At 46.9% G+C, this 27435-nt stretch overlaps 1 protein-coding gene across 1 annotated transcript in view; it reads right to left on the reverse strand.

Annotated features, from left to right (window-relative positions):
* The window catches only part of RABGAP1 (RAB GTPase activating protein 1), a 967778-nt gene that overhangs the window by 85504 nt on the left and 854839 nt on the right, over window positions 1-27435 (reverse strand). The window contains exon 23 of the mRNA XM_086921082.1: window positions 21330-21434. Within this exon, the coding sequence (XP_086777208.1) occupies window positions 21330-21434 (105 nt within the window). The remainder of the gene's footprint in view (window positions 1-21329; window positions 21435-27435) is intronic.

Below are 27435 nucleotides of genomic sequence, written 5' to 3' on the forward strand. Positions count from 1 at the left end.
TTGCTCGAGAAGGATCTCCAGAAGTTATTATTTCTGATAATGGTGTACAACTATAATCCTATGAGATGGAGGAGTTTCTAAAATGTCATAGTATTAGTCATGTCACTACTCCTCTTTATGAACCTCAAGGAAATGGCCAGGTTGAAAGGTTTAACAGAGTCCTTAAGCAAGATATCATGCGGGCTAGAGGTTTTGGAGCTGATTGGAAAGATAAGTTGAGAGAAAGGTTGTGGATGTACCATATAACTACTCATTCAACAACAGAGGTTTCACCTTTGCGCTTATTGAAGGGGCGGGATCCAATTTCCAAGTTATGTCCCTGGTGGCTAAAGAAGAATGTGAAGTGTTCAGATGTTGATAATGAAACATTAGCCCGCAACATTAAAAAGAAACAACAGAGGAGTAAAGATTTGTATGATGTCCGTATGAAGGTTAAAGTTCCTGATTTTAGAGTTGGCGAATTTGTTAGGATTAAAAAACCGGGAATTAATAATCGTTTGGCCAGTATTAGTGTCTTTCATAGATTCACATGCCTGAATCATTCCCCGTCGTCGAGACGGGAGCCTCCGGTATATAAAAAAGTAATGTCCTAAGACATACATAAAGAGAATAGGTCTAAGGGTCTAACCTTAGTAACCTATCTAGGTCCTTATGCAGGAAGGACCAAACAGAGCAGGCTCCAGGGTCCCACCTTGGTAGCCTATCTGTGTCCTTTTGTAAAAAAAAGGACCAAAATAAAAGGAACAACCAATCAGCTACTACCTTCCTCTAGAACCTTCCTGTGAGGAGCCTCAGTCTCTCAGATTTTCGTACGCACCAAGTTGGATAGGTGTAAACCTGAAGAGAGAGGTGAGTCCTTCCAGGGGAGGCGGGAGGGTGCATGTGAATCTATGAAAGACACTAATACTGGATAACTGCAGTTACAGGTAAGTAATGCATTTCTTATCCAGTATTTGGGTGTCTTTCATAGATTCACATGCCTGAATCAGAGTAGCAAGCAATACAATATGCACATTCTGTGATGATACAGAAAGTATATTACTGCAAGTAATGAACATTTGTGACTGTAGGAAAAAACAACAGCATACAATGTCATGCAGAATCTAGTAACAAAGAAATGTGCATACCAGTCAAGGATGGTGGGAAGCAGGAGGGCTCACCTCACTGGAATAGATGGCGAAGCACTGCTCTGCCCACTGCTGCGTCTTTCGTCAGCTCAGCATCCAAGCAGTAGTGCCTGGTGAAGGTATGCGGGGACTTCCAGGTCACCGCTCTACAGATGTCCAGGAGTGGCACTCCAGCAAACAGTGCCGCAGACGTAGACATGGCTCTGGTGGAGTGGGCTTTGGCCCGTGAGTCCAGAGGTCGCCCTGCCTTCTCGTGGCAGAGAGTTATAGCTGAAGAGATCCATCTTGATATACTTTGTTTAGTTAAGGGCATGCCCTTCCTAGGTCTGCTGAATGCGACAAAGAGTTGGGATGACTTCCTGAATTGTCTCGTCCTATCAAGATAGAATTTTAGGCATCTCTGAAGGTCTAAAGAGTGCAGTGATCTCTCAGCCGGAGTAGATGGGTTCGGAAAGAATGATTTAAGAACCACGGGCTCATTAAGATGGAAGTCCGAAGGGACTTTGGGTATGAATCGTGGGTTGGTACGCAGGATGACTCTGTCCTCTTTGAATTGTAGGAATGGGTCCTGGATGGAAAGGGCCTGCAATTCGCCTACTCTTCTGGCCGAGGTCAGTGCAAGTAGGAGGGCTGTCTTCCACGACAGGAATTTGATGTCCGACTTGTGGATAGGCTCGAAGGGATGCCTCATCAGCTGGTGAAGAACTATGTTGAGTTGCCACGTTGGAGGGACAGGTTTTGGTCTAGGGAAGGACCTAAAGAGGCCTTTCAGAAATTATTTAATGAGTCTGTCCGCCCACAGTGAGGGGCCCCTAGAAGTTCGAGTGAACCTAGAAATTGCTGCCAAGTGGACCTTGATGGACGCATGGGCAAGGCCTGAGTGCGCCAGGTGTAGAAGGTATGGCAGAAGTTGTTGGGGAGTGACCCGGAAGGGGTGTAGACCTTCCTTTTCGCACCAGACGCAGAAGCGTTTCCACTTGAGAGTATAAGTCTTTTTTGTGCTGTTAGCTCTGGCGTTGGACAGGACATCTTTGCACTCTTGTGGTATGTTTAGATGGCTGAACTCACGGTAGTCAGGAGCCAGGCTGACAATTTCAGAGGGCCCAGGTTTGGGTGGAGAACCTGCCCGTGAGACATCGTGAGTAGGGTTGGGTGGCTGTGAAGGCGAAGAGGCGGATGGACTGATAGATGATGGAGCTCCGTGTACCAGTGCTGCCTCGGCCAGGATGGGGCGATGAGGATCAGGGTGCAGGGCTCCGATTTCATTTTCCTGATCACCCTGGGTATCAGTGGGAATGGCGGAAAGGCGTAAAGCGGGGCCTGCTCGAAAGGGCGCCGCCGATTGATGGCGGGAGGGCGCCGACCCATTCCCGCCTAGCGAAGCCGACCTCGTCGCGCCCGGCAGGAGCTGCTTCTGCCAAGAGATGGAGTCGAGACAATCCCACGTTCTGCCAAGCTATGGAAAACGCATTCCCTAGTGTTCCTGGTTGGGGAAGCCTGCTTGCGAAGCTTGGGCATCTGGCGTTCTCCCTGGTGGCGAAGAGGTCTATCTGTGGTGTCCCCCATTTCGTGAAGATGTAGTCCAATGCACTCTCGTCTAACTCCCATTCGTGGGATAGGGACTGTTCTCTGCTGAGGGCGTCCGCCAGGACGTTGTCCTTGCCTGGAACGTATTCGGCTTTGAGGGTGATGCCATGTTGTAGAAGCCAGTTCCAGACCCTCTGAGATTCTCGAGAGAGAGAGAGCGAGCGCGTCTCTCCCTGTTTGTTCAGGTAGTGCATAGTCGTGGTGTTGTCCGTCCTGACTAGCACTGGGGAGTTTCTGATGCGCGGGAGGAACGACTGGAGCGCCAGGAAGACTGCCCGTAGCTCTAGAATGTTGATGTGGAGCTTGGACTCCTGTGGCGTCCATTTTCCGTTGGTTTGCAGTTCTTGCAGGACTGCACCCCAGCCCTCCAAGGACGCGTCCGTGGTGATGATATGCGGTTGCGCCGGAAGCAGGAACGGCAGTCCTTGCGACAGGTGTTTGTCTGATGTCCACCATTGTAGACTGTTGATTATAGGTTGGGTGACTCGTAAGCGGTCCTCGAAGGATCCCGCCGCTTGTGTCCATTGTTTTGACAGTTCTTCCTGTAGGGGGCGCATTTTTAGGCGGCAGTGTGGGATGAGTAGGATACATGACGACATCATGCCGAGGAGCGATTTGAAGAGACGGACGGTCAGAGTCTTTTTGGATGCCACTGACCTGGCCAAGGAGATGAGTTTCGACTTTCTCTCCTGTGATGGAAAGGCCTTCGTGCATTCCGTGTCCAGGGTCGCTCCTAGAAAGGTGATGACTCGGGTTGGTGTCAGGGATGACTTTTCCCTGTTGAGGGTCAGGCCGAGGCGGCGGAAAAGATGCAGACAGGCGCTGGAAGATGCGGCTGCGGCTGCTCTCGACGGAGCCTTTACCAGCCAGTCGTCCAGGTAAGGGAAAACCTGGTGGCCCTGCTGGCGGAGATAGGCTGCGACAGGAGAAAGGCATTTCGTAAAGATCCTTGGAGCAGATTTGAGGCCGAAGGGGAGGACGCGGAATTGGTAGTGTACCCCTGCGACTGCAAACCTTAGGAACTTTCTGTGTCCCTTGAGGATAGGGATGTGGTAATAGGCGTCCTGTAGGTCGAGTGATGTCATGTAGTCGCCTTTTTCCAGGAGTCCCAGGATCTCTTGTAGCGTGACCATCCGGAACGACTGCTTCTTTAGAAACACGTTGAGAGCTCTCAAGTCGAGAATTGGTCGCCATTTCTTTCCCTTCTTGTGGATGAGGAAGAAGTGGGAATAGAAGCCCTCCCCCATCTGGGCGTGTGGAACTTTTTCTATTGCGCCCTTCTGGAGCATGGATGCTAGTTCTTGTAGAAGCAGCCGTAGGTGTCTGTGAGGACGCTTGACAGGTGGTGTCCGAGGAGAGTTTGAAAGGAATTCTAGAGAGTGGCCGAATTGAAGGAGTTGTAGAACCCACCGGTCCGTCGTTATTTGCCGCCAATTTTGAAGGTAAAAAGAAAGTTTTCCTCCGAGTCGCAAGGGAAGCGATGGTGGAGGGGCTGGCCAATTGGAAGAGTCATTGGCGATTGCCTGCTGGTCTCTTCTGTCCTTTTCCTCTGTAGGACGATTTGTTGAAGGAGGACTGACGTCCCGACTGGTTTTGGCGCTGTTGAAATTGCGTCTTACCCTGTGAGTAAGAGTAAGAGGACTTGTTTTGATAAGAGCCTCTATAGGAGGATTGTCCCCTCCCCCTGTTGGCACGAAAGGACTGAGTGCGAGATTGCAGAGTGCCTAGGGCTCTGGCTGTGTCAGTGTCCTTTTTAATTGTAGTGAGGGCTTCGTCAATCTTCTCGCCGAACAGATGATCACCATCATAGGGCATATCTAAGATTTTGGTCTGGACCTCCTGTCTGAAAGAGGTGGCCTTAAGCCAGCCTTGGCGTCTTAGGACAGCGGCGCCTGCCAGCTGTCTGAATCCAGTCATGGCCACGTCAATGGCGCAGTCTATCAGTTCTGAAGCCGATGTTTGGCCCTCGAGGAGGAGCGAGTGTGCCTCCGCTTTAATATCTTCTGGTAGTTCGGCAATGTAGGGCGCGATATCCGCCCAGAGTTGGCGGTTGTAACGCTCAAGAAGGGCGATGGAATTGGCAATCTTCACCGTTGTCGCAGAGGTAGTGGAAAAACGTTTCCCAACTGCATCCAACTTCCTGCCTTCTTTATCTGGTGGTGTCGATAAAGGTGATGCAGGGTTACGCGAGTTCTTCTGCGCCGCCTGGGTGACCACAGAGTCCGCCTTGGGGTGACCCGTAAGGCATGCTGGAGCTGATGACGTAGCTCTGTATTTTTTATCCAGTCTGGGTACGATTACCTGCAGGGAGGCTGGAGATTGCATGAGCTGCTTGCCCTGTTTAAGTAGATAATCAATGATCGGGATCGATCTAGTAGTTTTCTTAGTTGGTTCTTTAAAGTCATAGAGGAAACATTCAGTTTCCTGAGACTCCATTGACATATGGAACCTTTTGGCAGCCCTTTCCATGAGGTTATGGAAACCTCCAATATCTGCAGGTGGAGACTCAGAGGATTGCGGCTCCGGAGAGGCTGGAGAGTGAGTGACATAGTCCTGGTCTGCATCCACGTCCGTATCATCATCTCGGACTTCCCCTTCTTCATGTTCCCTGTCCTCTTCCTCGGACGAGACAGGGTCTTGAACAGGGTCCTGTGTCCTAGGAAGTACCAGTGGCGGGGGCTTGGGTCTTGTCCCCTGCGCAGGAACGGGCACAGTTGGCTGCGGGGTTGGTGGAACAGCAGGGCTGGCTTTCTGTGGAAATCGCTGTTTGTAGTCCTGAACGAGAAAGCTCAAGTCTGCAACTAAGGAGGCTGGCAAGCACACCATTGGGGTCACCTGGGTGTGGGCTTGGGTAGACACTACTGGAGGAGTCGATTCCTCAACCTCCTGCTCTTCGTCCGTACTCTGGCACTTGACAATCAAGTCTGAAGGGCTAGTGGCCTGGGTAAACATCTCCTCCTCCGGTTCCTGGTCCTGTAAGAAGCAGGATGGCGTCAGCTGTTGGACCTTACTAGGCGAGGTCATCTCAGGAGTGATCTGCCTTTTGGTGATTCTAATGGAGACATGGGATGTCTGAGCGTCCATTGCATGTGACAGGAGCTCGGATTCTTTCCAGGTACCAGCAGCCGTCGATATGGTCTTCGTCGACGGCGCATCCGTCGACGACGCTCTCGTCGACGGTGCCTTATGTAGTATTTCCGTTGTCGACTGCTTCGTCGTCGGCGCCGCCGTCGACGGAGCGCCCTTCGTCGACGGAGTGCCCCTCGTCGACTGCTTCGTCGACGGTGTGACTTTCGTCGATGGTGTCGTCGTCGACGCCTTCGTCGACTGTGCCGTCGTCGACGTCCTCGTCGACGGTCTTGTCGTCGACGGTGCGGAGGATGAAATCGGTCGTCCTGCTGACGACGAGTAAGTTAGAGTCGTCGACGAGGAGGACGCCGACGATGCCATCGTCGTCGATACCGTCGTCGTCGATGTTGAGACGGTCTTAAGCGATGAGGTGGTCGCCGATTGCGCCGTCGTCACCGTAAGCAGTGGTTGCTTCCTGGGGACAGGAAGGTCCTTGCTAGATACGGCAGGCTTGCCCTCTGAAGACTTTTTGGACTTCTTAGGAGGGGTTGCTGAGTGGCCAGGCGAGGAAGCCCTAGGCCTCTTCAGGGAAAGCTGTGAGGCGCCAGACATGCTCTCACCTTCGGAAATGAGGTCGCCTTCCGGTTTGTCTTTAAGCCTGTTTAGCCAGATTAGAAGTCTCCCTTCCCGGTCTTTCTGGGTTTTGACAGAGAACTTACGGCAAATCCTGCAGTCTATGGTCTTGTGGTGAGGATAGAGGCAATACAGGCATTCCTCATGTTCGTCGTCCACGTGGAGCCTTAGTTTACCACAGGAGGCACAGGGACGGAAAAGTGCTCTCTTCTTGACATCAGCCATAGTAAGAAAGTCGAAAAAACTGTGAAGTTTGAAGAAAATTCGATATTCCTGAGGAGAACTCAGGTGGAGACTCCCTAGCACAACGTGCAGTAGAAAATCTGAGAGACTGAGGCTCCTCACAGGAAGGTTCTAGAGGGAGGTAGTAGCTGATTGGTTGTTCCTTTTATTTTGGTCCTTTTTTTTACAAAAGGACACAGATAGGCTACCAAGGTGGGACCCTGGAACCTGCTCTGTTTGGTCCTTCCTGCATAAGGACCTAGATAGGTTACTAAGGTTAGGCCCTTAGACCTATTCTCTTTATGTATGTCTTAGGACATTACTTTTTTATATACCGGAGGCTCCCGTCTCGACGACGGGGAATGATTCAGGCATGTGAATCTATGAAAGACACCCAAATACTGGATAATAGTATTGTAACACAAGATGAACATGTTTGGAATGTTAGACGTGTTTCTAAATGCAGGAATGTATTACCATGATTTTCCAAGTGCGGAAATGTGTTATATTTTGTAATTCTATTTTCCATTTCCCTTTTTATTCTGTTGCCCTTTTAATATAGAATGTGTATTATTTTGATCTGTGCACTGGCACTGATCTGTTTATGTGACATCACTGTCAGAATGTGTTCAGGCATTATTGAACTGCATCTCAGCCTGGGCAGATGTACTGTGCTCTCTTCACAATAAACGTAATTATTTTTAAAAAATGATTTATTATTTGGACTTTTACACTTACCCGTCGCGCGTTGCTGCGATCTCCGAAGAAAGGAAATTCCAGGAAACTCATTCTGATAACATTCAATTTACATTGTGTCATTGTTATTGAAACTTATTCATTTTAATATGGAAAATATTTCAAAGTGTGGCTTGAGCAGTGCGTACTCGATGGGCTTCCAATCTTGATTCTGGTTGCTCTCTTGTTTCATTCGAGCGGGCTTGAGCAGTGCGTAATTGATAGTTTTCCAATCTTGATTCTCGTTGCTCTCCTTTTTCATTCGAGCGGGCTTGAGCAGTGCGTAATCGTTCGTTTTCCAATCTTGATTCTCGTTGCTTGTTCATTTGAGAAGAACGGGCTTGAGCAGTGGGTACTCGATCTGCTTCCAATCTTGATTCTCTTTGCTTGTTCGTTTGAGAAGAACGGGCTTGAGCAGTTTGTATTCGAACAGCTTCTAATCTTGCTTCCCGTTGCTCGTCTGTTTCTGAAGCTCATATTGCCTTTTTCTTTCGTGCTTCTGCTGTAGATTGACCAATCAATTTCCGTTTGGGGGTCATAACTGTCGACGATGCTCGCAAATTCACTGTCTATTTCAGTATTTGAAAGATTATGAGGGAACGGGGGCCGATATTTTAAAAACTTTTATGACGGAAACCTTCGTGGGAGTGTACTCAACAACTTCCCAAAGTTTCATGGCGATGGATGAATGGTGTAGTAATGCATAAAGGACAAACAGACAGACATACATTCGTTTTTATATATATAGATTATTTGCCCCTGCTAAACAGTTCAATTTAGAAATATTTTCTGAGCTAGCCACAGGAGAGGGATTGTTTTGCCCTAGAAAAGTAACTGATCTTCCACCCAACCTCGATAACCGTTTTGTTCGTTTTGCATTATTTTCCATTTCCTCCAAGGGAACATTACAGACCTCAAGGGGCGGAGTATTCTTTTTCCCACTATGGACAAGAGGGCATATAACATTTTGTGCAGGAAGACACGGGTCTACACTTATGCGCCTACCAAAAAAGAAGGCATTGTTTTCTAATATCAAGTTGGCAATTACAAAGTAGTTAAAAGTAACCATCGACCTTTTCTCGTAGGGGGAAAATGAAAAATTAGCTATCACGATCATTGAATCTCATCATCCTTAATTGTTCTAAATCTGCTAAACACTTTCTAAAAAGTGCACAATTCAAGCAGTCCATTTCATCATCAAATAATACAATCAAGAGTTAACATTCATTTGCACTTTAGGAGCGATTAATCATGTGGCAGAATGATCAATAAGTGGCCCACATTCCAAGCTGGGGTTATAAACTTACGCATTTGGAATCAAGGTGGAATGGAGAGAGTTTGTTCAGCATCAGGGAATTGTGTTTGTGAAACCAGTCTCTGCCTTAGCTAGATGTGGGCTGGGGCTCTAATTGAGGATATTGTTAACCGGCTATTGAAACTGCATGAAATCAAAATCGCATGGTTTCATTTAATGTTCTAAACTTTTACGGCAGCATTTCGTATAATATGGAATCTAGGTCCCTGACAACTAACAGTTGGATCAATATTTCTTCATTCAGCTAGTTAGGGTATGATAAAGTATTAGAAACATATTGCACAAGTTACTTACCTTCGGTAACGATATATCTGTAAGAAACAGTAGTTAGTGTTAGATTCCTTACCTTAGAATATCCCCATCGTCAGACTGGATCCGGAAAGTTTTGCGTAGCAGTACCCCTGCACGTCGGTAGGCGTCGTCCGCGGCGCCGCCTCTGTCTCCGGCGTCGTTGGCGCCGTGATGACGTCAGAGTACTTAGACACCGCCCTCGTGCACTGACGTCATTTCTTATTCACAGCTTTTCTGCGCCAGAAACGCAGAGCCATGATAAAAACGGACACTGGTGCCATGAAACTAGGGCCCTCAAAGGGAAGAACCTTAACCCTAGATATCGGATTGCAGAACAGGGAGGATGGGTGGGGCGGTAAGGAATCTAACACTAACTACTGTTTCTTACAGATATATCGTTACCGAAGGTAAGTAACTTGTGCATCTGAAAGAAACAGGTTAGTGTTAGATTCCTTACCTTAGAATAGATACCCCAGCAATACCAACCCCGGTGGTGGGTCTGCGAACCAAGATAACACCTGAAAGTCCTGGAGAACAGAACGGCCAAAGAGTGCTTGGTAAACGTGTGCATCGAGGCCCACGTAGCTGCCTGGCAGATGTCATGCAAGGGAACTCCCCGTCCAAAAGCAGTAGTGGCTGCAGTCACCCTGGTAGAATGGCGCATAGCCCCGCGGAGGCTTCTTTTTAGCCAAAGAATAACAAGCCTTTATGCACAGAACGACCCACCAAGAGATGGTCTGCTTGTGCATGGCCTGACCTTTCTTGTCGCCCACATAGCCAACAAAGATCTGGTCATCCACTGGGAACTGTTGTGTGCAGTTTAAATAGAATGAGAGCACACGTTTGACGTCCAGACAGTGGAGCCTCTCTTTCTCCTTCGAGGGATGCGGTGGCAGAAAGAAGGTGAGCAAAGTGATGGTCTGCCTGATGTGAAAGGCAGTGACAACCTTTGGCAGAAAAGAAGGACGAGTCCTTAGACCAACTTTGTCCAGATGGACAGAGAGAAAAGGAGGTTTAAAAGAAAAAGCCTGGAGCTCACTCACTCTTCTGGCAGAGGTGATGGCCACCAGAAAAGCGGTCTTTAAAGTGAGAAGACAAAGAGGACAGTTGTGAAGTGGTTTAAAGGGAGCACACATCAAATATGTCAGGACCAGGTTCAAGTCCCACTGAGGCATTATGAAAGGAACAGGAGGGAAAAGAGGAGTAGTGCCTTTAAAGAATCTATTTACAACAGGGGATTTGAAAAGGGAAGGCTGATCTGGAAGCCGTAAGTAGGCTGAAATGGCCAAGAGATAGCCCTTGATAGTGCCCAGAGCAGAGCCCTGTGGGCCAAAGAAAGGAGGAATAGAAGGCCCTCTGAAAGAGGGTCAGGAAGGAGATCCACAGCCTTTGCTGTGCACCTGCCACAAATGTGTTCCACCTGCAGGTGTATGCCGTCTTAGTGGAGGGACCCCTGGCTGCCAAGATCACATCACTAACTTCAGGAGGCAGGTCAAAAGACATCAACTGCCGCCGCTCATTTTCCACGTAAGGAGGTGGACGCTTGACAGATTCTGGTGGAGGACTGTCCCCTGTTGCTTCAACAGAAGATCCTCCTGAAGAGGCAGTTGGATCGGGGCATCGATAGCCATGCTGAGTAGCTCGGGATACCATACTCTTCAAGCCCAGTCCGGAGCCACAAGAATGAGTTGGGCCCAGTCTGGCTTGATCTTCTTCAGCACTCTGGGTAGAAGTGGTATAGGCGGAAAGACATATACTAGACCGCAACTCCACTTGCGACGAAAAGTGACGCCTAGTGAGCGTCGCCTTGGAAATTTCAACCCACAGAACTAATGACATTGCGCGTTCTCCTCGGTGGCGAATAGATCTAACCAAGGCTCCCCACCTGCTGAAAGAGACCTTACACCACGTCCGAGTGCAGACTCCATTCGTGATTCAGCATGCACCGGCGGCTGAGTTCGTCCGCCTGAGAGTTCAGAGAGGTGTAGAGCCTCCTGACATAGGGTCCACAACCCCACACCGCCCTGTTTGTTGCAGTACCACATGGCGGTGGTGTTGTTCATGAACACCTGCACTACTCTTCCCCAGACAGAGGGAAGGAATTCCTTCAGTGCAAGTAGGATCGCCCAAAGCTCCAGAAAGTTGATGTGGAGCCCGGACTCCGCCGGAGACCGGAGGCCTCTGATCTCCGCCTCTCCCATGTGGCCGCCCCATCCCAGAAGAGATGTGTCCGTCACAATTGTGTGTTACGGTTGGGGAAGGGACAGGGATCTGCCATTGACCCAATCGCGATTTGTGATCGGACAGGTTGCCCCGTTGTTGTGCCCACTGGAACTTCAGGTCCCACTGCAGAGCCTGCATATGCCATCTGGCATGATCCACCAACAGGATGCATAGAGGCTGAAAGATTTATTTATTTATTTATTTTTAATATTTATAAAGCGCTACATTTACCCGTAGGCGTCTTGGCGCTGATAAACCAGTTATTTGAGACTGACTATAGACGTTGAAGTGATTATTGAGTGAACAGCCAAGTTTTCAAAAGTTTACGGAATTGAAGAAGAGTGGGACTTTGCCTGATGTTAAGTGGCAGGGTGTTCCATAGCTTGGGGGCAGCCACCAAGAAACGCCGATCGCCCCAGGTGACAGTTTTGGTGCGGGGAGTGACTAGTTGATTGAGAGTGGCCGACCTTAAGGCCCTGGAGGGATTGTATTGTTGTAATTGATCTTTTAGAAAGTGGGGTCCTTGATTATTGAGTGCTTTGAATACAATGCAGAGGGATTTGAATTGGATTCTTTTTTGCACAGTGAGCCAGTGAAAGTCCTTTATGTTATTGGAGATGGATTCAAATTTTGTTTTGCCAGCGAGCAGGCGAGCTGCCGCGTTTTGGATAGTCTGCAGTTTGGTGATAACTCTGGATTAAGCGTTAAGGAAAAGACCATTGCAATAATCCAGGGAGGACAGGACAAGAGAGGTGACCAGTGTCTTGATGGCTGAATCAGGAAGAAAAGGGCGTATTTTCCTGATCATCTTGAGTTTCAGGTGTGCTGTGGACACTGTTTTGTTGGCATGGTCCATAAAATTTAGGCCATCATCAAAGATGATGCCAAGGTTCCTGACTTTGGCAGTAGGGGTAGGAGGGGTGCCGAAGGTCTCTGGCCACCAGCTTGAGGGCCAAGCTGGCAGGAGTGTTCCAAAAATGAGTACCTCGGTTTTTTCAGAATTCAACTTTAGACAGTTGGTGGACATCCATTCTCCTATGTCTAGGAGCCCTTTCTTGAATTTTTCGGCCACTTGATCTCCGTCCCCTTTGATTGCCAACACTAGTTGGGTATCATCGGCGTAGGAGGTTAGGCTCATCCCGTGTGCTTTGATGGTTTTAGCAAGGTCCGACACATAGATATTAAACAGTGTCGGACTCAGGGATGAGCCTTGAGGAACGCCACATGGAGCAGAGAGTTGGGCCGATTGATAGGGTCCTAGGATGACAGCCTGCGTTCTTTTGGCAAGGAAGGACGCAATTAGGTTTTTGGCAGTGTGGCAGATGCCAAATCCCTCGACACGGTCGACCAAGATGGTGTGGTCGACCGTGTCGAATGCTGCTGATAAGTCTAGCAAAACTAGGATGGCTGTGCCTCCTTGGTCCCTAATTACCCTGATGTCATCGGCCGCCTTGATCAGTGCTGTCTCTGTCCCATGGAATTTCCTAAATCCGAATTGCGTGTTATCCAAGAGATGATGTTTTTCTATGAATTCGGAAATCTGGGAATTCATGGTTTTGTCAATCACCTTCGCCATGAAAGGGAGGCTCGCGATGGGACGATAGTTTTTTAGCTCACTTTTATCAAGGGATGGCTTTTTTAACAGGGGTTTTAGTAACGTATTTTTAAGGGGATCTGGGTAATTACCAGATAGGAGAATGGAATTGCAGACTTGGGTGAGTACTGGTATTATAGCATCCATTACCGACAGGAGTACTGAGAGTGGGCAAGGGTCCAGAGGTGATCCTGATTTGATGGAGGACAAGGTGGTTTTTATTTGGTCTGGGGTGACTGGTTGGAAGCTGGGAAATATGTTTGCTGGGGGTGGGGTGGGGAGATTGACTGTACTCGAGAGTGAGTTGGCCGCAAAAGCCTGGTAGATATCGTCTACTTTGGTGTAAAAGAAGGAAGCAAGAGAATCACATAAAAGTTGCGATGGAGGGGGAGTAAGGTCGGGAGAGTTACCTGATAGTGCTTTAGTGATTTGGAACAGTTGTCTGCTGGAATTTTTGGCTTTCTCGATTTGATCACTGTAATAGTCTTTTTTTGCTTTCGTTATCATGGCTTTGTAAAGAGCCAGGGCTTCCTTATAAATTGTTTTATTGGCTGTGTCATAGCCTTTTCTCCATTGTCGCTCCTTGTTACGGTTAATTTGTTTTTGTGCCCTTATTTTCTCATTGTACCAGGGGGCAGTTGGTTTAGATCTGTTTCTAGACAGTTCTTTGGTAGGAGCTGACTGGTTTGTAGCCTGGCCCACCCAGGTGTAAAATTGATGGAGAGCTAGGTTGGGTTCTGTAGACAGTGTGGGACGGGTGTGATCTAGTATTAGATTCAGGTGGTTATGGTTAATATTTTTCCAATCTTTGAAGGATTGTTTGATCGTGGGATGCGGTTTGTTATAGCAGTGGTTATTGGTGGTTATGTTTGCGAAAATAGCGTAGTGGTCCGTCCAGGGCATAGGCAAGATGTTGGTTATTTGCATGCCTTCTAGATTAGAAAAAATGGGGTCCAAAATGTGGCCTGCTTGGTGGGTGGGGGACATAACACGTTGTTTTAGCCCTAGTGTTTCTAGATCAGAAATCAGGGTAGCGGAGTCAGTTAAGTGAGTTAGGTCTAAATGAAAATTTAGGTCGCCTAGAACTGTGAAGGCACTTTCTGTGGCAACAGATTCCATCATAGAGTTGATACTGGATAGGAATGCTGCTTTGGATCCCGGGGGTCGGTAAATCAGTATCCCCTTGAAGTTAAACGAGGGGGAGGAATTGATGGCAAATTGCATGGCTTCACATGAGTTTGACGGAATAGGGGTTATTCTGACGGGATAAGAGTCTCTGGCTATTATGGCCAACCCACCCCCTCTTTGTTTGGGCCTGTCCTGACAGTAAGCTTTGTATCCATCTGGTACTGCGATGGCTAGGTCTGGCTGTGAAGTATTGTCAGTCCAGGTTTCGGTGACAAACAGTAAATCCAATTTGAAATCTGTAATGAGATCGAAGACCTCCTGCCTGTGCTTTCCAAGTGAGCGTGCATTAATAAGGGCTATGGATATGCAGGCTCCTTCCTCCTGTTTAGTTGTTGCGGTATTGGAATCAGGAAGAAGTGGAATGGTGCAGTTACAGTGAGGGCATGAGATGGCGGGATGCTTATGGATCTCTAAGGGATTAATGTTTAAGCAGCTAGTACTAATCGGTGGCCGAAGTGCAAGCAGGTTTTGGCTGGAATACTTTTTACAGGATTCTGACCTTTGTTGGACAGGGATTGTGGCCCTAGGCCCGGTCCCGGCGCGGACGGGGTGTGCCTTCAATTTTATACATCCGGGGGGCGGGAAAGGCAGGAGGGCTGGATTGACTAGAGCGCAGCCCTTACCCCCTCAAGATGGCGGGTGAGGTGGGTCAGGTCACGTGACCGCGACCGAGTAGGGCAGCGCTGTTGTGTATAATTGCAGCAATCGCGCTTTGCACCGCGCGTTCGTCACAGAAGGTGAAAGCAGTTTTTTATCCACCAATTATGTATTTAGAAATACACAAATCAAATCAAAGTCCTGTGCGCGGACAATCACAAGCTGAGCAAACGTTTTAAAAGACAAGAATAGTAGGAGAGTCCCCCGGCTTCCGCCTCAGGGGAGAGCAGTTCAAAATAAATGGTTTTGCCTGTGAGAAAAGAGATCGCCCCTTAAGTAGTCTAAGAGGGCGGGAGGGCTGGACTGACTAGAGCGCAGCCCTTACCTCCTCAAGATGGCGGGTGAGGTGGGTCAGGTCACGTGACCGAGTAGGGCAGCGCTGTTGTGTATAATTGCAGCAATCGCGCTTTGCACCGCGCGTTCGTCACAGAAGGTGAAAGCAGTTTTTTATCCACCAATTATGTATTTAGAAATACACAAATCAAATCAAAGTCCTGTGCGCGGACAATCACAAGCTGAGCAAACGTTTTAAAAGACAAGAATAGTAGGAGAGTCCCCCGGCTTCCGCCTCAGGGGAGAGCAGTTAAAAATAAATGGTTCATAATCTTAGCCTGAATATTCCGGACTCGCTGCTCGGGAGGATAAATCTGCGAGGGGAATCAAGTGCGACTTCGGCATGTTTGATGGAGAACACCAGCAAATGCAGGAGGTCGGCCGTAGTCTGGAGGTGGGAGACCACTGCCTGAGGTGAGCCCGCCTTCAACAACCAGTCGTCAAGCTAGGGGAAGACTGGAACCCCTGACCTGCGCAGATGAGCTGCGACTACCGCTATCATTTTCCTGAAAACCCGAGGGTCGCTGTTAAGGCCAAAGGGGAGCACAGTGATGAAAGTGTTTGTGGCCCACCGTGAACCGCAGGTAATGCTGGTCGGCCGGCAGGACGGGGATGTGGAAATATGCGTCCTGCAAGTCCAACGCTACCATCCAGTCTCCAGGGTCGAGATCAGACAAGACCTGAGCTAAGTTCAACATCTTTAATTTCTACTTCCGGCCCAGGAACGCGCTCGATGGCCCCCCTTGGTCAAGAGGGCTGTGACTTCCTGCTGAAGAAGTGCAAGATCGTCCCCCGATATGCGCTGGTACTGAGGTGACATGGCTGGAGGGGTAGTCTCTGAGGGGAGGAAGTAGCCCCTTGGACAATTTGCAGCACCCACCTGTCTGAGGTGATGGTGCACCAGTGGGGGAGATGATGGCAAATCCTGTCACCTACTGGTGTTTGATGGGACCGAAACCTCGGACTAGGAACGCTTTGAAGTGGATGCTGCGGGGTGGATGTGGACTGACCCGTCCGCTGGCCCCCAGAACCACCTCGACGGTTCCCACTTCTGCGCTGAGGTTGTTGCTGCGCAGGCCTGTGACGCTGAAATGAATGTGGTGGGGCACCTCTTCCGCGGCCACGAAAGGAGCGAAAAGCAGCAGGCGGAGGTGGCCGAATGTCCGACAGGCTCAAGGACTTGGCTGTAGCCCGTGAGTCCTTAAAGTGCTCCAAAGCACTATCCACTTTATTGCCAAAAAGGTGAATGCCAGCAAAGGGCATGTCCATCAGATTGTTCTGATAATTATATAGAACAGTGGTTCAGAGTAGGCCTTATGCGGTCCTTTAAAGAAAACTGGGGGTGTTAGCGAGTATTTAATAAGTCGCTAGGGAGCATTGGAAGTAGGAAAAAAAATTATTATATTGGAGTTTTATTATTTTAACTCTTTTCTCATAACAATATATAAAAAAATATATATACATATACACTGTATTGCAGGTGCTCAGGTGAATAGAACGGTGCAGGACGTGACATAAGTGATCAAAGTGAACGGACTGTCACACATAACAAGGATAAAAACACACAACAATTATATACAATGGTACACGTGAAATTCCTTGGGTAGGTCGACGGCGTTTCGATCTATATTATTTTAGATCTTCATCAGGACAGTTGAGCCTCCTGAAACTACAGAAAATTTAATTATACTATCTTTCTTATATGTTTTCCTACATGTTTGGATCTGACATTATATTCTGTGCTCCCAGAAACAATTGAAATTAAAAAGGAATATATTTCCAGGCATGCACATGTTCAATTTTCTAAGCATGCATTTTTATGTGAGATGGACTAATTTGAGGGTAGATGATTTAATCTCACCCAGGTGCGCGGTGTTTGTTCAAGCTTAAATTATGCGCGCATGCATCCAGCAAAGGGCATGTCCATCAGATTGTTCTGGACATCCCCCAAGAAGCCAGTCCTCAGCCAGGCATGGCAAGGAAGCGCCAACGTCGTGGAAATCGCCCTGCCCAGCGAGTCGGCGGTATCAAGCCCACAGCAGATGGTTAAAACTTAGCTGCCTCTCTCTCAGCCGCAACAGCTAGGGAGAGTACTGTCAGTGCCTCCTCTGGACAGTTGAGCAGCACCTGTGCAACCGTATCCCACACAGATTGGGAATAACGGCCCAAGAGGCGAATTTTGTTCAGTACACACAGGTCCCCTTCAACTAAATCAGCCACCAGCTCAGCAGCATTCCAAAAAGCCCGGTAGCCAGTCTGGCACTGCCTACGACACTAGGAGTCGATCAAGTTAAAAGAATTGAGACAAAAAGCTTTTAAAAAACTCAGTCAAAAAGTGACTGGGGGTCCTTGCACTTCCCGGATCTGCACTTCCTGGTGCGGAAAAAGAACTGACATCAGTGTGCGTGGGCGCGTCTAAGTAGCTCCAGTGGCGTCATCTCGGTGACAACAACGCCTACGGACGCGCAGGGGTACTGCTCGCGAAAACGTTCCGGATCCAGTCTGTCGCCTGGGGGTAATTCTAAGGTAAGGAATCTATCACTACGTGTTTATTTCAGATATAAATCTTGATCAGATTTCAGGCTGGTTGGTTTCATAGTGGATAACAGAATAATAACCTTCACTATAATTACCTCAACTTGAGTTCACAGTACCCATCTCTCTGGTATTCAGATTTGCTGCAGAATTGTTTAGTCATGGTTATGGGATTTATTAAAATGCATGGCAATAGGATATCAGTCAAACTGCCTCAACGGCACTAACATATTGAGTGACATTTACTTAGCTGATGTATAACACTCACTAGTTACTGATGTCTACCGGACACGGAAGAATATGGACCATAAATGTGACTTGGAAATTTAAGAATGATGCTATAGAGTACCATTTACCATTATTATCCCTAAATGAAACATGAAGCCATCTTATGTAACCAGGTCCCTAGGTGTAAAGCGAGTCCTAGTGCAATATTTTCTGCTTGCAAAGACACATTTGCTTTCATTGGCAAACGACTCCTTAGAATAGGATCTTATAACAGTGCATTGCTGTGCTTTTTAATAATCAGGCACAACTCACCACTCTAGTTCATATATAATGTTAAAAAGGCATCCGTCATAACTTTCAACTTTATTAGAGATGCTTGCATTTTCATTGCTCTTAACCAGCAGATCCTGCCTATGTCTCCGATTGGCTCTGAATTCAGCATGACATAGTGTAGTCTCATATTAGCCTCGGTCTCTGAGCCTCGATTATTGAATGAAAGACTATTTCAGTTATAAATAATGATGTGTAAATCCAAGATATTACACTGGGATTAGAAATTAAACTAGCGAACATTAAACCATCAAGGGTAATTTCTCTTTGGTGAGACAAAACATTTTGAGCGTTGTCAACACAACGGATCCACATCTGGACGTCCTTACAGTAATCATCCAATCCTCAGTTCGAATAGCATTTCTCCAAAGGCCACAGCATTACATTGGCATCTGATGGGAGAAAGCAGAAGGCCCTGCGAACACTCTGTGGTAATAAGTAGCAATAACAATTAAATAGTAAATTATTTCATAAAGTGAACCTAACTATTTCAATGAACATCTTGGTACGCTCCACCAATGATGCAGATCTGCTACTAAAAATATTCCTATTATGGTGTTCAAAATATAGTGACCCTTTGTCCCTGCGTTGAAAAGGCATTCATTTTGACATTTGAGGAATTCGTTTGGGAAGATTGTACACACACCTCTAATAAATTTGTCTAAAACCCAGTAGCAGTAAAATATCTCCTTAATGCACAGAAAATAGAGGACTCATCAATCAAAGCCCCTGACAAGGGTTTGCAATGTCAAATCTAGAAAAACCCATACAAGAATGCCAGGGGTAGGTATCGCTATATAAAACCTCAATACAAGCATAGATTGGAGAAAAAAAAACGTTGGCAGTAGACATCATTGATGGACAAATGGTAAGATTCCATTGCCGGACATACAGATAGCTTTGACTATTCATTTACTCCTTAAAATACATAAATGTCTTACTACATTTCTAAGGAGACCAACAGGGAGTACTAAGAGGGGCTCACCGAGAATATGTCAAAATACACATATAGATTCTCGTTATCACATCTTACAGTTAAACTATGTTAAAGGTACAGTGGATGTCATCCAGAAACTTTAGGTTCGCATGATTGAGAGGCATTTTGTGAAACCAGATGAGTGATATATATATATAATATATATATATATACACACACACACACATTTTTTTTTAACAAAAAAGAAAGTTTACAGGGACTTTAAAGTTAGGTTCAGATTTTACACACACAGTAAACCATAGAAATTCAGCAAGAAATAACTATAACTAATGCCCTAAGGTAATTATAGCGTGGGCCCCCACCATGCTGTTTAAATGGATACTGGGTTTTAGATCAAATTATTATAAGTGTGAATAGAATCTTCCTAAACATATTCCTCAAATGTAAAAGTGAATGCATCGGTTGCTCGTACTTCAGTTGTAACTACCTTCTATGTTTTTTGTCTTTGCTTCGATTTCCACTGCTTTGGCCCCACTTTTTTCCTATTCATTGATGCAAGGAATTTTACTCATTTAAAGTAAAACAAATATATGACTTTTTTGCTCATTGCTCTGAAGTATTATTTTCTTTGTTTGCAGACAGATCAACACCCAAAGAAAACTGGGAACTTACTTAGAATGCAAGGGTTGGACTCGTCAGTTTTTATTATTTCTGTAACTATTACGCCTTTTTGTGAAAGGTATAAACTCTTTCCGTTTCATAATCCGGTACATCAGTTCAAACTTGCATTGTTTCCTTTGCTTAAACTCAACTTGCTAACTGTCTACATTGCTATATTTTGGAGCAATAATACATTAGTTATATATCTTGGGATAATAAATGTAACTTTTTTTAAATTTGTTATACTAATTTCCACCTGTTCGGTCTGGCCTGGTTGATTCTGGTAAGGGAATTGAAGATTCAGTTAAGTTCAGTCTCCAATTCTGTGAATATGGCTGTGTTACTGTCTGCCTAACTGTGAAAAGCAAAACCCTAAGTTATATCGGTATAATATTTTAATTTATATAATTCTAAAGCAAAGCTGCCTGCCAGCAATTATTAATGTATTTACCTATTACTTTCTCAAACTGTAGTACTAGTACTTTAAATTCCCCATTGGCATCTGTTACTGATTGGTCTCATTTAGATCTTCTGCTATATTTACTTTTCTCGTAAAAAAAAAAAAAAGGAAGCCGGTTGATACAGCGTGCATCAATGAGTAACTCCTCCATCGTGGGCCATATAGTTAATGAGAACCTGATTTTATAATATAGCTCTTAATACTGCAACTCTTTATGATGGTACCAGGTGTTACTTTTACCCAATTTATTGGTAATCTTGCAGAAGGATCGAAGCTATGTTGCCTTTGCCATGATTCGAGCTTGTGACCTTTAAGTGACCGTAGATGTTAGAAGCGACAATTGAGCCATATAGAAACGTTGTGTGGTCCTCCGCTTGAATCGGAATCATAAGGATGCACCGAGAAGCTGAGGGAATGGAGGACAGGTAGTTAAAAAAAAAGTTAGGAAGTGCATTTATTCAGATATTTTCGCAAGTACATATGCATAGTTGATCATGTGAAAATGAAACACCTCTGTGGTGTATTACATTGTTCGTTAGCCAATCAGATGTGTTAAAGCAAGATGAATGGGAGTAAGGCATGTATTAATCGATAAAGACAAAAGATGGTTTTTTTAAGTGCTTCGTTGAGGTAATGAGGGGGGACTTCATTTTGTTGCTTACGTGTATGAAGTTCAAAGTCAGTAGTGACAGCTCCTTTGAAGGAATGTTTCTGGGAGACAGAAATTGTAAATTTGGTGACCTCAGCGAGTACAAAAGTCATACTTGGGTGGCTTCTTTGTCCGCAACAGATGACAGCAGTTTGGATAGAGATGGAGGGTTGTTAGGTTGGATAGTCTTTTAAGCAAGGCAACAGACTGAAATGGATTGGCACATTTACAGCCAACCACATTTTAGAATTGCATCAACAAACCTTCCGCAACTTACTTCCAAATTCTAAAGGATTAGCAAAACATTCTTCGTGCAGTTAAATCATCATATTGTAAAGATGTTATTTGCTTGATATGCATGAGAATGAACAGTATAGGTCATTATGTTCAGAGTCAAACAGACAAGACACAGAAAACAACAATCAAATGGCCTATTAATAGTAAACACAGACTCATGAAACATTTGTTAGTCCATGAAAGAGAGCAACATTGTATATTACAGTGACAAAGGTTTTACAACATCAAATAAAACTGTGAATAAAAAAGTGTTCATTACCTGAGCGGATTCCTCTTCTAGTCGCCTTTTTTCATCCTCCGAATCAATTAGCTTTTGTTTTGTCATTAATAATTCCTTATTCAATGCGTCTGCCTTTTCTTCAGCCTAAAAAAAAAAACAGTTTTAGAGATGTTCACTTATCTTTTACCTTGAACCTGAAGCAGCTCCACATTATCTGAAGTGCAAAAACTGCATAATTTATCACACAATAAGTCAAGTGACAGCTACACCAACAGGATAAAATATTTCAAATATTTCTATTTTAAATTTGGAGTATCTTATTCAATGGTGTTGCTGACCTGTTAAACAGTAGGGGCATCGAAGCATCATTTATGGTGTGCTATTTGGGGTGCTGGTCCACAGACATATAGATATCAAACTATGTAATTAAACTTCTGGGGTTGACAGAACAAATGATTAACCGTCCTTTATCAATTACAGACTGCCGTGCATTAAAATGGACATAGTTCCCCATATTCCTCTACCTTTTCGGTGGAGACTTGAGGTTTTTGCATGGTCTATTTCTGTGCAGAACAGGATTATCATGCCCTGTACTGGTACTGCTCGATCATCTCTACAACACATTTTGCGGTTAAGGTTAATGTGGCAATGCACTGTGCGCTGTATAGAGTATTGGCATATTGTTTGACATGGCCTACATCTCTGATTAGTATGGTGTCCTGAACTAACGGCGTACTGCTGTGACTGCAAGAGTGAGGCCCTTTTACACAGCTTAGCAATTCAAAACTAGGGGAGATGCATTCCTTGGTGTATGATACTATTGGTACAGCAGCGCTGTATGAGGGGTGGTTTCACTTCACTTGAACAAGTTACTTACCTCCTTGGGTAACGATAGATCTGTAAGAGAAAAAGATTAGTTATGGATTCCTCGCCTTAGACTTACCCCCAAGCGTCAGACTGGATCCGGGGAAATTTTCTTCAGCAGTACGTCTGCGCGTTGATAGGTGGTGTCGGTCGACTTCGCGTTTGTTGTTGGTGTCGTGGGCACTGGAATGATGTTGCAGTATCTACTTAGACGCCGCCCTCAGGCGTTGTTGCCAGTTCTTTACACGACGTTCCATGCCAGAAGCACAGAGCCATGCAAGACACTGATCACTGGTGCACAAAGCTAGCGCCCTGAAAGGGAGCCCCTTACCCTAGAAGTCAGTTCGCAGAACGGAGAGGATGGGTGGGGTGGTGAAAAATCCATAACTAATCTAGGTCTCATACAGATATAGCTAACTTTTTCATCTGAAAGAGACAATTAGTTATGGATTCCTCACCTTAGAATAGATACCCCAGCAATACCAACCCCGGCGGTGGGTCTGCGAACCAAGTTCACACCAGAAAGTCCTGGAGAACTGAACAGCCAAAGAAGTGGTCTTTCCAGACTTCGCTGTCCAGTAGTGTTTAGTAAACGTGTGCAATGAAGCCCACGTAACTGCCTGGCAGATATCAAGAAGGGGAACTCTACGTCCCAAAGCAGTAGTGGCTGCCATCAAACTGGTGGGCAACACCACCGGAGGTTCCTTTTTCGCTAAGGAATGGCAGATTTTGATACAAAGAACGACCCATCGGGAGATAGTTCGTTTTTGCACGGCCCAACCTTTCTTGGTGCCCACATAGCCAACAAAGAGCTGGTCATCCACCTGGAATTGTTTTGTGCGATCCAGATAGAATCAAAGTGCACGTTTAGGATTCAGACGGTGGAGCCTCTCCTCCTCTTTAGAAGAATGAGGGACTGGAAGAAAGAAGGCAGGCAAAGTTATAGTTATCTTATGTGGAAAGAGGTAACCACTTTCGGAAGGAAAGGCGGCCTAGTGCGAAGGACAACTTTCTCTGGAAGAACAGCCAGGAAAGGAGGTTTGTAAGAAAGAGCCTGAAGCTCACTCACCCTGCAAACAGAGGTGATGGCAACCAGAAAGGCAGTTTTAAGGGTCAGAAGTCTGAGAGGACAGTATTGTAGCGACTCGAAAGAGCCCACATAAGATAAGTAAGAATCAGGTTTAAGTCCCAATGGGGCATTACGAAAGGAGTTGGAGGAAACAAGTGAGTAATGCCCTTAAGGAAGCGATTTACAGTAAGGGACTTAAAAAGAGTAGGCTGGTCAGGCAGCCGAAGGAAGGCCGAAATGGTAAAAAGATAGGCTTTGAGAGTGCCCAGAGCAGAGCCCTGCTGTGCCAAAGAAAGAATGAAGAGGAGAACCTCTGAAAGGGAGCAGAAGGGGGATCCACAGCCTTTGCTGAGCACCATGCTACAAACGTATTCAATCTACAGGCGTATAGCATTTTGGTGGAGGGACGCCTGGCTGGCAAGATAACATTACAGATTTCGGGAGGAAGGTCGAAAGCTGTCAACTGACGCCGCTCAATCTCCAAGCAAGGAGGTGGAGGCTGGATAGGTTTGGGTGGAGGACCATCCCTGCTGCTGAGACAGAAGATCCTCCCGAAGAGGCAGTCTGATTGGAGGATAGATAGCCATCTGTAATAGCTCGGGATACCAGACTCTTCGTGCCAAATCCGGGGCGACAAAAATGACTTGGGCCCGGTCGCTCTTGATCTTCATCAGCACTCTGGGCATAAGTGGTATAGGTGGAAAGGCGTATAGAAGACAGCAACTCCACTTACAGTGAAAAGCGTCGCCTAGCAAGTGTCGCTTTGGAAATTCCAATGCGCAGACCTGCTGACACTGTGCGTTCTCTTCGGTGGCGAACAGATCTAACCCAGGTTCTCCCCACTGCTGAAAGAGACCTTGCACCACCTCTCAGTGAAGACGCCATTTGAGATTCATCATGCACCTGCGGCTGAGTTCGTCCGCCCGGGCATTCAAAGAAGGTGTTCAGAGAACCGCCAGGTGTTGAACCACCCGAGATATGCCCTGATGTTCGAGCCATGTCCAAAGGCGGATAGCCTCTTGACATAGGTTCAACGACCCCACCCCGCCCTGTTTGTTGCAGTACCACATGGCGGTGGTGTTGTCCGTGAACACCTGCAATACTCTTCCCCAGACAGAGGGAAGGAATACCTTTAGTGCGAGGCGAATCGTCAAAAGCTCAAGAAGGTAGATATGGAGCTTGGACTCTGCCGGAGACCAGAGGCCTCTGATGTCCGCCTCAAGCATGTGGCCGCCCCACTCAAACTGTGACGCATCCGTCACTACTGTGAACTCTGGTTGGGAAGGGAGAGGGATCTGCCGGTGACCCAATCCCGGTTCGTTAGTCACCACTGCAATTGGCGTGCAGTGTCCTCCGAGATCTGGAAGCAATCGGAATGATTCTCCTGATGCTGTGCCCATAGGAACTTCAGGTCCCACTGCAGAGCCCGCATATGCCACCTGTCGTAGTGTACCAGCAGGATGCAGGAGGCCATGAGGCCCAGTAGCCTCAGGGTCATTCTGACCGAAACCCGGCATAGAGGCTGAAAGATCGGAATCATAGCCCGAATATCCCGGACTCGCTGCTCGGGAGGATAAGTCCGAAACTGCGCTGTGCGCTGTGTCAAGAACCGCTCGGATGAAAAGGAGCTTCTGAGAGGGAATCAGGTGTGACTTCGGCACATTGATGGTGAACCCGATCGAATGCAGGAGGTCGGCCGTAGTCTGGAAGTGGGAGACGACAGCATGGGGCAAGCCCGCCTTCAACAGCCAGACGTCGAGATAGGGGAAGACCTAAACCCCTAATCTGCGCAGATGAGCCGCAACCACTGCCATCACTTTCATGTACATCCGTGGGGCGCTGATAAGGCCGAAGGGGAGCACGGTAAACTGAACATGCTTGTGGCCTACCATGAACCGTAGGTAACACCGATGATCCGGCAGGACCGGGACATGAAAATAAGCAACCTGCAAGTCCAATGCTACCATCCAGTCTCCAGGTTCAAGAGCAGACAGGGCCTGAATCAGTGTCAACATTTTGGACTTCTCCTTCGGTAGGAAGCGGTTGACATTCCTGAACTCCAAGATAGGACGCAGGCCATTGTCCTTCTTAGGCACCAGAGAATACTGGGAATAACAACCATAACCTACTTCTGGGGCAGGAACTCGCTTGATGGCTCCCTTGGCAAAGAGCAGTTACTTCCTGTTGGAAAAGGGCCAAGTGATCCACCGACAAGCGATGGATCTGCGGTGGCATGGATGGAGGGGTAGTCTCGAAGGGGAGGGAGTAGCCCCATCTGTCAAACCCACCTGTCCAATGTGACGTTGAGCCAGTGGGGGAGGTGATGGTGAATCCTGCCGCCCATGGTGGCCCTGAAAGGTCGGACTAAGGGCTTGGAGGCTTCTGCAGAGGGGGCGCTGGTGGACTGGCCAGCCCGCTGGCCCCCAGACCCATGACAGTGGGTCCCACATCCACGGCCGCGCAGAGGCTGGACAGCTTGCGCAGGCCTGTGGCTCTGGGCGGGATGTTAATAAGACTTTAAAAAGCGCACGTATACCCTGGGGTATCTTGGAGCTGAACTGGAGTAGGACCTTACGACATGGAGAGGTGGTGTCTAGTTTGAAAATAACCAAGTTTTTAATTTTTTCCTGAAGGAAGAGAGAGAGTTCAACTCTCTCATGGCAACGGGAAGAGTATTCCATAGTTTTGCTGCACAATAGGCCGTACTCCAACCTCCCCAGCTCGCAGTTCGTATCTTAGGAACCAACATTAATCTGGCATTTGTCGATCTTAACTGTCTGCCTGGGTGGTACCATGAGAAGAGGGGCTTCAGAGGTGCCAGTCCTTTCTCATTCATAGTTTTGTAGGCAAGGCAGAGTACCTCAAACTTGGTATGTTGCACCACAGGCAACCAGTGAAGCTCCCGGATCGCTTCTTTAATAGATTGGTACTTGGGTGTATTCAGTAGAAGCTTGCCTGCAGCGTTCTGTACCATCTGAAGTTTCTTTAGATGTTGTTTCTGTAATCCAAGGTATAGCCCTTTACAATAATCTAACTTTGGCAGCACCAAGTGGTCACCACTGTTTTTCTAAGATCTTGGGGAATATATGGCAGAAACTTCTTGAGTTTCTTCAATAGATAAAAAGAGGCTGAGACTGTAGCATTCGTTTGTTGAACGTAGGTAAGATTGTTATCTAATAAAACTCCAAGGTTTTTAGCCTTCTCTGCTGGTTCAGGGGTCCGTCCTAATTCGGCAGGCCACCATAGCCCGTCCCATTTTGGCTGAAGATTACCACTTCGGTTTTATCCAAATTGAGTTTTAGACAGTGTCTTCCCATCCAGAGGCTAATTTCCCTCATGCAGTGTTGAAACTGCGATGCCGGGGATAGAGTGTTTTTATATGCTGCGACGACAATCTGAGTATCGTCGGCATAAGATGTCAAGTTGAAGCCGAATTGATGTATTAAAGGTGCAAATTCAGAAACATACACATTAAACAGCGTGGGGCTTAACGATGAGACCTGAGGGACCCCACACTGCAGTGCGTAGGGAGTTGCCTGATACTGACCAAGGTACACTCCCTGCCTTCTATTCTTCAAGAAAGATGATATTAAAGCAAGGGCCTGATCCTTGATCCCTACATGTTCAAGGCGTAGAAGTAGTGCGTCATGGTGCACGGTATCAAAGCCCGCTGATAAATCGAGGAGGATCAGAACAGCGGTGCCACCCTTATCCATCACTGCTCTGATCTCCTCGGTGGCTTTGATAAGAGCTGTCTCCTTGCTATACCCTAAACGGAAGCCGAACTGGGAAGGGTCGAGTAGTTCATTCTCCTGAATGAACTGAGTGAGTTGACTATTCATTATTTTCTTGACTATCTTAGCAAGGTAAGGAAGCCTTGCGATCGGGCGATAGTTACAGGTTATGGAGTGATCTAAATTGGCTTTTTTTTAGCAGAGGGAGGATGGTTGCATCTTTCCAGACTGCCGGGAAGGTCCCTGATAAAAACCTGTTATTGAAGATATTGGTTAAGATTGGGCTTACCTCCCCTGCGATGGTTTTAAGAACTGCCGGGAGGCATCGATCCGAAGGGGATCTAGACTTAGTGTCCTGAATAAGTTTTCCCACTGAAGGACTGGGTTCTTTTAAAGACCCAGCGGTGCCAGGGGACAACACCTGAAACCTTCGTGGGTAACCTGTTCCGGCGTACAAGTGACAGAGACACGGGACACT

This window comes from Lissotriton vulgaris, chromosome 5 (genome assembly GCF_964263255.1).
Source record: "Lissotriton vulgaris chromosome 5, aLisVul1.2, whole genome shotgun sequence".
NCBI classification, from domain to species: Eukaryota; Metazoa; Chordata; class Amphibia; order Caudata; family Salamandridae; genus Lissotriton; species Lissotriton vulgaris.